The sequence below is a fragment of the Hyperolius riggenbachi genome, chromosome 7, assembly GCF_040937935.1.
Source record: "Hyperolius riggenbachi isolate aHypRig1 chromosome 7, aHypRig1.pri, whole genome shotgun sequence".
Lineage (NCBI taxonomy): Eukaryota > Metazoa > Chordata > Amphibia > Anura > Hyperoliidae > Hyperolius > Hyperolius riggenbachi.
In genome coordinates this window covers 276,829,956-276,842,418 of record NC_090652.1, presented here as the reverse complement: position 1 = coordinate 276,842,418, position 12,463 = coordinate 276,829,956, and the positions used below count along the sequence as shown (strand labels likewise).

Sequence of the window (12,463 nt, the reverse complement as noted above, 5' to 3'; positions counted from 1 at the left end):
ATGTTTACACGGCTACTTTATTACATTATTTGTAAATTGTCATTTTAGAACACATGGTTTGATAGAATTCCTTTAGGCTGCTTACACACAGGGACGTTACAGGTGCACGTTAGTGCGCCTGTAACGCTCCCCCAACGCACAGCAATGTAACACAAGTGGGCTGTTCACACAGCCCACGTTGCGTTACATGTAACGCTGCACGTTGTCCGGAAAGTGCAGCATGCTACGGCGTTACAGCGGCTATAGCCGCTTTAGACTGTTTACACATGCGCAGTAGGGGGCGGAGAGAAGGCGGGGAGAGCCAGCTACAGTAGCCGTGCACATGGCTACTTAATATTCACTGCACTGGCGGCAGCTGATTGGCCGGCGGGACCACGTGATGCGGAGTGTCTCGCTCCGCGTCACGTGGTCCCGCCGGCCAATCAGCGCCACTCTGGGAGACTTTATCGGAATAGAGCCGCCTAACGCGGCTCACTCTACCGTCGGCTCTTGCAGCACCATACGTTGTGTTAGGTGCACGTTATGCGACCTTAACGTGGCACCTAATGCAACGTCTTGGTGTGCAAGTAGCCTGAAAGCACTTTTTGAACTGGGATGAAAAAAATGGACTTTAACTTATTTGGGCTTTTTCCAGCGCCTGTGGTCTTTAAAAGTCCCTCAGTGTCTTTGGGGTCTCCTCCGTTTTGAGCCGCTGTTCACCCACAGAAAAATCTCTGACCCAACTTGGTGGCAGACTACTGTGCATGGGGAAACTGAAGCAAGAGGTGTATGGAGGCTGCCATATTTATTTCCTTTTAAGCAATACCAGTTGCCTGGCTGTCCTTGTCTGTCGGTTGGAGCAGTGTCTGAATCAGCAGATAAGCAAGCATTCAGCTAATCTTGTCAGCTCTGACAATGTCAAACACCTGAACCTCTGCATGCTTGTTCAGGGTCTATGGCTAAAAGTATTAGAGGCAGAGGATCAGCGGGATAGCCAGGGAACTGGTATTAAAAGGAAATAAACATGGCAGCCTCCATATACCTCTTTCTTCAGGTTCCCCATGCACAGTATCCTGCCACCAAGTTGGGTCAGAGATTTTTCTGTGGGTGGACAGCGGTTCAAATGGAAGAGACCCCACAGACACTGAGGGGCTTTCAAAGACCATGGGGGCTAGAAGAAGCCCCAAGTGTCCATTTTTTTTTTTTTTTTTTTCATCCTGGTCTAAAAGTGCTTTAAGTGTTTTGATAAACTCCCCTTTTTTTCCTAGTTTTACTGTGGTTGCTGAGATTACAACCTGGGTTTGAGTACCTCTCATGTCATACCTTTTTATAAGAAGTCCACTTTTGTGTAGTAGTACTTGCCTGGAGCTTTACAAATATCAATACTGGCTTCAGATCTGATTGCCTTAGTAGTTTTCGGCTCCTGTCTGGCTCACAGGAACTCTGGCGTCCTAGAGACGGCAGAGTGGATGGCCCAGGTTCCCAGCGTGCAGCGGTGACTGCGATTGTGGCGGGTATGTGCGGCGATTCGCTATTCTGCAGTTTCTTGTACCAGCGGTCTCTGCTCCTTAAAGTGGATCCGAGATAAACTTTTACTTACTGCATAATTGTGTTCCTTTTTATATAGTTTATAGGGCATTCCTCAAGCCAAATACTTTTTTTGTTGTGTTTTAATATGGATTCCCTATAAACCAAACAAGCCTTGCCCACTGTTTCAGAGTGCCTTGGCATTCTCAGACTCCTGTACCAAGGGCTTTTGGGAGCTCAGTCTGGGCAGGAGGAGGAGGTTACTAGCCAGAGATTTCAGAGGCAGAGGGGAGGCGTTAAAGAGACTCTGAAGCGAGAATCAATCTCGCTTCAGAGCTCATAGTTAGCAGGGGCACGTGTGCCCCTGCTAAACCGCCGCATACGCGCCGCTAAACGGGGGTCCCTTCACCCCCAAACCCCCCGCTGTGACACTTGGTCGCAGGCTTGGTCTCCTGGAGGCAGGGCTAATGGCTGCAGCCCTGCCTCCATTCGCGTTTATCAGCCGCGCATCGCCGCCTCTCCCCCGCCCTTCTCAGTGAAGGAAGACTGAGAGGGGCGGGGGAGAGGCGGAGATACGCGCTGACAGACGCGCGTGGGGCAGGGCTGCGGCGGTTAGCCCTGCCCCAACCAGGCAGCGCTCCCCCGCATTACGGAGGGAATTTGGGGGGACAGGGACCCTCGTTAAGCCGCGGGATAGCGGCGGTTTAGCAGGGGCACACGTGACCCTGCTATATATGAGGTCTGAAGCGAGATTTATTCTCGCTTCAGACTCTCTTTAAGGTTTCACGGGCTGAGGGCTGGAGATGCTATCAGCTTGCCTGTGTGTAATGTGACAAACAGAACATGGCTGCCCTCATTGTATCACAGGAATAAATAATCATAAACTGAAGCTTTTTGCAGCTAGATTTGCTTTGTAAACTATCTAAACTTTAGATATAGACAAGTTACTTGTTATAGATAGATTTTCATCTTGGGTCCACTTTGAGGGCAGAGACCGCTGGTACTTAGACACTGAAGCGGAAAATAAATTCTATTTGTGTAGTACAGCTAAGAAAAAAAAGATAGCAGCAGAGACACAAGTCTAATATTGTTTCCAGTAAAGGAAGAGCTAAGAAACTCCCGTTATCTATGCAAATTAGCCATTGAGCTCCACGACTTTCAAAGTTGCAGAGAACTCTGCCAGACACTTGAGATAAGCTTTAAAAGACAATGGGCTCTATTCATAAAACTTCTGAGTCGGAAAAAATCCTGGAGGTAAAATACCGCAGCGGTATTTTACACTTCTGGGTGGTCATTCATAGAAATCTTGCCAGCTGCAATAGCAGAGCGGAGATCTCCCGCTGAAAGCTGGCGGTAAGCTGTCAGAAGACATGCGGAAACACTTCAGCCGGCAGAGTCCCTCCGTGCACTGCTCTCTCTGGGAGGTCTGTCCCATTCACTTGTATGTAATCCGCAAAATCAGAGGAAGCGGTATTTCCCGTCCACATACCGCTTCCTCTAAACTTTATGAATGGCCATTTTGTTACTTTTTTCTAGATAAATCTAGAAAAACACTGGAGAAGGCGGAAATTTCTCGCTCTGCGGGGGGATCGTAGATTTTCATGCGGGAACAGCTTTTATGAATGCCCACTTTGCTAAATGGACGGGAAAATCTGCTGTTTTGAGCGGAAAACTTGCAGTAAGGTTTTATGAATAGAGCCCAATGGCTTCAATTCACTAAGCTTATCTCCTGTCTTTAATAACATTTCTAGAGTTATCACCATGGTGATGAGGCATGTCGTATTCAGGAAACCTTTTACCTCAGGCAAACCTAAAGTTAACTCTTCTGTCTTTAAAGGAATACTTAAGTCAAAAAAAAAAAATGACATTTACTCACCTGGGGCATCCCTCAGCACCCCGAAGCTGGATTGTGCCCTCGCAGCCCCGCTCCGATCGTCCTGTCCCCGCCGGCGGCTACTTCCGGTTCGGCGACAGCCGCCGACAGGCTGGGAACGCGGCTGATTTTCCGCGTTCCCAGCCGCTGCTATCACTTTCTATGCTGCTATAGCGTCTATATATACGCTATAGCAGCATAGAGAGTGATAGCAGCGGCTGGGAACGCGGAAAATCAGCCGCGTTCCCAGCCTGTCGGCGGCTGTCGCCGAACCGGAAGTAGCCGCCGGCGGGGACAGGACGATCGGAGCGGGGCTGCGAGGGCACCATCCAGCTTCGGGGTGCTGAGGGATGCCCCAGGTGAGTAAATGTCATTTTTTTTTTTTGACTTAAGTATTCCTTTAAGTTAACTCTTCAATCCTTAAAATAACTCCAGAGTTAAAGACAGGCGGTTTACTAACTGCGTGTGAAAATTAACTACAGAGGAGGTAACTTAAGGAATGAAGAGATAAAATAACTCTCTCACTGTGTGGAGGTAAGTTTTCTCTTGCCTTATCATCTCCAGCTGATCTTAGTGGATTGAGGCCATTGGCCTCAATTCACTAAGCTTATCTCCTGTCTTTAATAACTCTTCTAGAGTTGTTACCATGGTGATAAGGCATGTAGTATTCAGGAAACCTTTTACTTCAGGCAAACCTAAAGTTAACTCTTCTGTCTTTAAGTTAACTCTTTAATCCTTAAAATAACTCCAGAGTTAGACAGGCTGTTCAACTGCGTGTAAAAATAACTACAGAGGAGGTAACTTAACTACACAGGAGGTAAAGAATGAAGAGATAAGATAACTCTCTTACTAGTGGAGGTAAGTTTTCTCTTGCCTTATTATCTACAGCATGATCTTAGTGAATTGAGGCCAATGGCCTCAATTCACTAAGCTTATCTCCTGTCTTTAATAACGTTTCTAGAGTTGTTACCATGGTGATAAGGCATGTAGTATTCAGGCGACATTTTACCTCGGGCAAACCTAAAGTTAACTCTTCTGTCTTTAAGTTAACTCTTCTGTCTTTAAGTTAACTCTTCTGTCTTTAAGTTAACTCTTCTGTCTTTAAGTTAACTCTTCTGTCTTTAAGTTAACTCTTCTGTCTTTAAGTTAACTCTTCTGTCTTTAAGTTAACTCTTCTGTCTTTAAGTTAACTCTTCTGTCTTTAAGTTAACTCTTCTGTCTTTAAGTTAACTCTTTTGTCTTTAAGTTAACTCTTCTGTCTTTAAAGGGAAGGTCCAAGCAAAATAAAAAAGTTTCAATTACCTGGGGCTTCTACCAGCCCCATGCAGCCATCCTGTGCCCTCGTAGTCACTCACTGCTGCTCCAGTCCCCCGCTGGCAGCTTGCCGACCTCAGAGGTCGGCGGGGCGCATTGCGTACATTTTTACGCATTCCCGCTAGTGCAGGAACATTAACGCATACATTTTTACGCGTTACTGGTTCAATGCGTACCAATTTACGCATTGAACCAGTAATGCGTAAAAATGTATGGGTTAATGTTCCTGCACTAGCGGGAATGCGTAAAAATGTACGCAATGCGGCCTGCCGACCTCTGAGATCGGCTAGCTGCCAGCAGGGGACTGGAGCAGCAGTGAGTGACTTCGAGGGCACAGGATGGCAGCATGGGGCTGGTAGAAGCCCCAGGTAATTGAAACTCTTTTTTTTTTTATTTTGCTTGGACCTTCCCTTTAAGTTAACTCCAGAATTCTAGACAGGCTGTTAATTAACTGCGTGTGAAAACTACAGAGGAGGTAAAGTTAGGAATGAAGAGATAAGATAACTCTCTCACTGTGTGGTGGCAAGTGTTCTCTTGCCTTATCTCCAGCATGATCTTAGTGAATTGAGGTCAATGTAGCTTTTTTTTTTTTTTTCTTTTTTTTTTTTTTCCCCCTCTGCAGGGAAGATTTTACAGAGCAGGCTAGTGAACTTTTGAACCCATTTAGACTGCTGGGTAGTGTCTAAACTGCAAATATTAGAGAATGATGCAATGTTATAAAAAAAACACTACGGCGTCAATTCACCAGAGGTTACCAACCTATTTATCTCTTGGGAGGTAATTTACCTCCTGTGATATCTCCAAATAGCAATTCTCCAGAAGTATAGGGGAAAATATCGACAGAGAAATGCAAGAGATAAATGTGAGATAAGTATGAGATAAATAAGTGATAGCTAGTAGTTTTTCTCCAAATCACAATTCACCAGGGAAGAAAGGGGGTGTGGCCATTCATTATTTTTTCATCTCTTTATCCCTTGAATATACCTGGAGATATCGTGGTTTTCACACAGCAGCTGCTGCTGTGGAAGATGGAGCCTTTTGAGCTTACTCTGTTAGGCCTGGTGCACACCAAAAACCGCTAGCAGATCCGCAAAATGCTAGCAGATTTTGAAACGCTTTTTTCTTATTTTTCTGTAGCGTTTCAGCTAGCATTTTGCGGTTTTGTGAAGCCTTTTTGGTGTAGTAGATTTCATGTATTGTTACAGTAAAGCTGTTACTAAACAGCTACTGTAACAAAAACCGCCTGACAAACCGCTCTGAAGTGCCGTTTTTCAGAGCGGTTTGCGTTTTTCCTATACTTAACATTGAGGCAGAAACGCCTCTGCAATCCAAAATCTGCAGCAGCCCGGGAGTATGCGTTTCTGCAAAACGCCTCCCGCTCTGGTGTGCACCAGCCCATTGAAATAAATTACCCAAGCGTATCCGCAGCCGCACGCGGATCACAAAACGCAGCCGAACCGCTCTGGTGTGCACTAGGCCTTAGAGCTTCTATTATGAGGAGACGAAGGCGCAGGAGGGGGGTCTGTTTAATCGCCCCTCGTATTTTTCGTGAGAGAACATTTCTTGATAATTTTACTGAGACAGAGGTGGTGAAGAAGTTAACTCACTCGTGATATGATTTATATGATCCGGCAGTAAAAGGCGGGGATACTCTGGTCAGGTAGTGGTAAAATTCCGCCTCCTACCCACAATGCTTCACTTTCAAGCTTACAGAGAGGAAAAGTATCCCATGTAAATCATTAATACCGATTACCTAACTCTCTGCTTTCTCACACTTTCCTCATGCATATCTCTCCATTATCCCCTGCTATCGAACACTTTTCTCTCTGTCCTCTCACACTGGTGAATTGACTCCAGAGTGTTAAAATACCTCATGAAATAAACTACCTACCTTTTTTTCTCTTAGTAAATCCTCTCTGGTGAATTGACGCCATTATAACTGAAAATAAAACTATTAGAATATTTTCTTTGCTACTAAAATTCTAGTAATTATCTGTATTACACAACCAATTCATTATATCATTTTTTTTTTTCGCTTCAGTGTCTCCTTGAAGTAGTAAGATTACTCCCATTTTAAAGCTTATCACACAATTATGATTTTGTTTCAGACTAATGAAGTAAACCAGGGTGATGCACTAGAACACAACTTTAATGCCATGAACAGTGCCTTGATGCTGCCTGTTACTCACATCTTCCCCATGTCAGCATTTCCCCAGGTAAGTGGGATATCGGTCTCCCTTTCAGTGGAGTACAATCACCATGTCACAGAAAGTAACACTCTGGTGCTGTTTCCTGCAGCCCACCATGAAGACGCTGATGCGCACCTGGTCGGAGTTGTATAAGACCTTTGCTCGCTGTGCGGCCCTGGTGACCACAACTGACGAGAATGTGTGCTGCGAGGAGCTGTGCTCCCGAATACTGTCAGGCCTTGGTGATCAGCCTGTGGTAAGTGCAATCTATTGTCAGCTGGAAAGTGGGAATACATTCAAACTTACATTTTTGCCCTAATGCATTAAACACAGTAAAAAAAAGAATATGAAACACTGTAAGACTGCTCTGATGTCATTTCAGTGCATATTTACACTGATGGATTCTATTCAGTATAGGATAACTTACTTGAGGAGCTTAAAGGACATCCGAGGTGAAAATAAACTGATAAAAACAATTGTCTGTCGTCCTCCTCCTAAAAATGACACTTTTCGATATCCCACAGTTTTTTTTTTTTTGTTTTTTTTTTAATATTTAAATCTTGTTTTTGTTTACTGTTTTGTCTCTGCTCAATGACCCCTTCATAGAAGTATGTGAGAGCTCTAATCTATGAATTATTGACTTTTTATCTCTTTCCTGTTATCAGAAACCATTTACTGACAGGAACATGTTTTATGGCTGTAATTACCTATCATTGAGGGTTATGCTATAGTCTGACCCGGTCTCGACCCAGACAGAAACTGTCACTTACATACCTGATGTTTAACTCTTTTGGGCAAAGAAAGAAAAAAGGAACACCGCACAGTTATTTGTGTGCTAGGCACTGTACATACACATGTCTATCTCATCATGTCACATGGGTATCCTTTAAGGGCCAGTGCACACCAAAAAGTGCTAGTGTAATTGCCAACGCTTAGCGCTTTTTGAAGTGATTTTTTTTTTCTCTTTCAAGGCAATTCTAGGCATGTGCCTAACGATTTTCTAAGCATGCCTAGCGTGTTTTTTTTTTTTTTGGGGGGGGGGGGGGGGGAAGGGGGAGGCGAAGCTTTTTGGTGTAGCGTTTTTATATTTTGTTATAGTAGAGTTGTAACTGAACAGCTTCTGTAACAAAAATGCCTGGAAAATGCTCTGATGTAGCGCTTTCCGAGCAATTTCCGCTTTCCTATACTTAACAATGAGGCTTAATTGCCTCAGAAATCAGCAAAAATGCTGCAGCCCCAGATGGTGACAGCTGATCAATGGGAGCAGAAGGAAGCGTGTGTGTTTCTATAGGGCAAGCTTGGCATGAGGGTACAGCAAAATGTCTGCTTGGGCATGAATAAGTAATGCATAGCCTCTACCACTTTTATTCCAATTGGTTATCTCACAAAGAAACAGTCTTTCTTCACTGAGAGGTGAGGAGGAGAGTCGGAGATGCACGCTGATTGACGTGTAAGGAGGCAGAGCTGCGGCTGAAAGCTCTGCCTCCTCCAGCAGCAAAATCCATGACCAAGAAAGTTGTGGATTTTGCGGGGGGAGAAGTAGGGGGAATTTAGTTAATTTCAGCCGCGGGGATGCAGCGTTTTAGTTAGGGCAATAATGTTAGAGGCTTTTACAATACAAAGCTGATTTTTAGGAGACTTCAGTGTCTCTTTAAAGGATGTCCGAGGTGAAAATTAACTGATGAGATAAACAGTTGTATCTATCCTCCTAAAAATGACTTAGATATCCCACATTTTTATTTACATATAGTTTTTACATTTTTACGGTTTCACTATCACTGCTTAATGACGCTTGCATTGTATTATGCCAGAGCTCAAATCTATGAACTCATGACAGTTTGTATCTTTCCTGCTCTTAGAAGCCATTTACTGACAGGAAAGTGTTTTATGGCTGGAATGCCTTATCAGTGTGGGTAACGCTATAGTCCGACCCAGTCCTTACCCGGACAGAAACTGTCACTTTCATACCTGATGTTTAACTCTTTCAGGCAGAGAATGAAAAAAAGACCACAGCACAGTTGTGTGCTAGGCACTGTAGTCAGGTGTGTCAGCCGATAGTCAGGTGTGTATACAGTGGCCCCCAGCGCCACTCTACATGCCTGGGGATGAACTTGGACGAAAGGCGGCCAACTTCTTTGTTTACACCGCTCCCCCACCTGCCTGCCTCGTGGCATTGCGCGCACACCGCTCCCCCACCTGCCTGCCTCGTGGCATTGTGCGCACACCGCTCCCCCACCTGCCTGCCTCGTGGCATTGTGCGCACACCGCTCCCCCACCTGCCTGCCTCGTGGCATTGCGCACACACCGCTCCCCCACCTGCCTGCCTGCCTCGTGGCATTGTGCGCACACCGCTCCCCCACCTGCCTGCCTCGTGGCATTGTGCGCACACCACTCCCCCACCTGCCTGCCTCGTGGCATTGTGCGCACACCGCTCCCCCACCTGCCTGCCTCGTGGCATTGTGCGCACACCGCTCCCCCACCTGCCTGCCTCGTGGCATTGTGCGCACACCGCTCCCCCACCTGCCTGCCTCGTGGCATTGTGCGCACACCGCTCCCCCACCTGCCTGCCTCGTGGCATTGTGCGCACACCGCTCCCCCACCTGCCCGCCTCGTGGCATTGTGCGCACACCGCCCCCCCCACCTGCCCGCCTCGTGGCATTGTGCGCACACCGCTCCCCCACCTGCCTGCCTCGTGGCATTATGCGCACACCGCTCCCCCACCTGCCTGCCTCGTGGCATTGTGCGCACACCGCTCCCCCACCTGCCTGCCTCGTGGCATTGTGCGCACACCGCTCCCCCACCTGCCCGCCTCGTGGCATTGCGCGCACACCGCTCCCCCACCTGCCCGCCTCGTGGCATTGTGCGCACACCGCTCCCCCACCTGCCTGCCTCGTGGCATTGTGCGCACACCGCTCCCCCACCTGCCTGCCTCGTGGCATTGTGCGCACACCGCTCCCCCACCTGCCTGCCTCGTGGCATTGTGCGCACACCGCTCCCCCACCTGCCCGCCTCGTGGCATTGTGCGCACACCGCTCCCCCACCTGCCCGCCTCGTGGCATTGTGCGCACACCGCTCCCCCACCTGCCTGCCTCGTGGCATTGTGCGCACACCGCTCCCCCACCTGCCTGCCTCGTGGCATTGTGCGCACACCGCTCCCCCACCTGCCTGCCTCGTGGCATTGTGCGCACACCGCTCCCCCACCTGCCTGCCTCGTGGCATTGTGCGCACACCGCTCCCCCACCTGCCCGCCTCGTGGCATTGCGCGCACACCGCTCCCCCACCTGCCCGCCTCGTGGCATTGTGCGCACACCGCTCCCCCACCTGCCTGCCTCGTGGCATTGTGCGCACACCGCTCCCCCACCTGCCCGCCTCGTGGCATTGTGCGCACACCGCTCCCCCACCTGCCTGCCTCGTGGCATTGTGCGCACACCGCTCCCCCACCTGCCTGCCTCGTGGCATTGTGCGCACACCGCTCCCCCACCTGCCTGCCTCGTGGCATTGTGCGCACACCGCTCCCCCACCTGCCTGCCTCGTGGCATTGTGCGCACACCGCTCCCCCACCTGCCCGCCTCGTGGCATTGCGCGCACACCGCTCCCCCACCTGCCCGCCTCGTGGCATTGTGCGCACACCGCTCCCCAACCTGCCTGCCTCGTGGCATTGTGCGCACACCGCTCCCCCACCTGCCCGCCTCGTGGCATTGTGCGCACACCGCTCCCCCACCTGCCTGCCTCGTGGCATTGTGCGCACACCGCTCCCCCACCTGCCTGCCTCGTGGCATTGTGCGCACACCGCTCCCCCACCTGCCTGCCTCGTGGCATTGTGCGCACACCGCTCCCCCACCTGCCCGCCTCGTGGCATTGCGCGCACACCGCTCCCCCACCTGCCCGCCTCGTGGCATTGTGCGCACACCGCTCCCCCACCTGCCCGCCTCGTGGCATTGCGCGCACACCGCTCCCCCACCTGCCCGCCTCGTGGCATTGCGCGCACACCGCTCCCCCACCTGCCTGCCTCGTGGCATTGCGCGCACACCGCTCCCCCACCTGCCCGCCTCGTGGCATTGCGCGCACACCGCTCCCCCACCTGCCCGCCTCGTGGCATTGCGCGCACACCGCTCCCCCACCTGCCTGCCTCGTGGCATTGTGCGCACACCGCTCCCCCACCTGCCTGCCTCGTGGCATTGTGCGCACACCGCTCCCCCACCTGCCTGCCTCGTGGCATTGTGCGCACACCGCTCCCCCACCTGCCCGCCTCGTGGCATTGCGCGCACACCGCTCCCCCACCTGCCCGCCTCGTGGCATTGTGCGCACACCGCTCCCCCACCTGCCTGCCTCGTGGCATTGTGCGCACACCGCTCCCCCACCTGCCCGCCTCGTGGCATTGTGCGCACACCGCTCCCCCACCTGCCTGCCTCGTGGCATTGTGCGCACACCGCTCCCCCACCTGCCTGCCTCGTGGCATTGTGCGCACACCGCTCCCCCACCTGCCCGCCTCGTGGCATTGCGCGCACACCGCTCCCCCACCTGCCCGCCTCGTGGCATTGTGCGCACACCGCTCCCCAACCTGCCTGCCTCGTGGCATTGTGCGCACACCGCTCCCCCACCTGCCCGCCTCGTGGCATTGTGCGCACACCGCTCCCCCACCTGCCTGCCTCGTGGCATTGTGCGCACACCGCTCCCCCACTGCCTGCCTCGTGGCATTGTGCGCACACCGCTCCCCCACCTGCCCGCCTCGTGGCATTGTGCGCACACCGCTCCCCCACCTGCCCGCCTCGTGGCATTGCGCGCACACCGCTCCCCCACCTGCCCGCCTCGTGGCATTGCGCGCACACCGCTCCCCCACCTGCCTGCCTCGTGGCATTGTGCGCACACCGCTCCCCCACCTGCCCGCCTCGTGGCATTGCGCGCACACCGCTCCCCCACCTGCCCGCCTCGTGGCATTGCGCGCACACCGCTCCCCCACCTGCCCGCCTCGTGGCATTGCGCGCACACCGCTCCCCCACCTGCCTGCCTCGTGGCATTGTGCGCACACTGCTCCCCCACCTGCCCGCCTCGTGGCATTGCGCGCACACCGCTCCCCCACCTGCCCGCCTCGTGGCATTGCGCGCACACCGCTCCCCCACCTGCCCGCCTCGTGGCATTGCGCGCACACCGCTCCCCCACCTGCCTGCCTCGTGGCATTGCGCGCACACCGCTCCCCCACCTGCCCGCCTCGTGGCATTGCGCGCACACCGCTCCCCCACCTGCCCGCCTCGTGGCATTGTGCGCACACCGCTCCCCCACCTGCCCGCCTCGTGGCTTTGCGCGCACACCGCTCCCCCACCTGCCCGCCTCGTGGCATTGCGCGCACACCGCTCCCCCACCTGCCCGCCTCGTGGCATTGTGCGCACACCGCTCCCCCACCTGCCCGCCTCGTGGCATTGCGCGCACACCGCTCCATCGTTCCGCCTTTTATGTGGTACATTGTATGTCTTGTAGTTTTCATTTAAAAATTTGGATGATTTAACCTTTTCGGGACCATGTGAATGAGATCCTACGCCACACTTGTGGCTGTTCTAGCCTGATGCGGCGTAGGATCTACGCC

The 12,463-nt window shown here is 51.7% G+C and overlaps 1 protein-coding gene across 2 annotated transcripts in view; it reads left to right on the top strand.

Moving 5' to 3' along the window:
• RIF1 (replication timing regulatory factor 1) overlaps nucleotides 1-12,463 on the top strand; it is a 94,934-nt gene that overhangs the window by 51,468 nt on the left and 31,003 nt on the right. For both annotated transcript variants that reach the window (XM_068245812.1, XM_068245811.1), the window contains exons 19-20: nucleotides 6,802-6,909; nucleotides 6,992-7,138. In XM_068245812.1, the coding sequence (XP_068101913.1) occupies nucleotides 6,802-6,909; nucleotides 6,992-7,138 (255 nt within the window). The remainder of the gene's footprint in view (nucleotides 1-6,801; nucleotides 6,910-6,991; nucleotides 7,139-12,463) is intronic.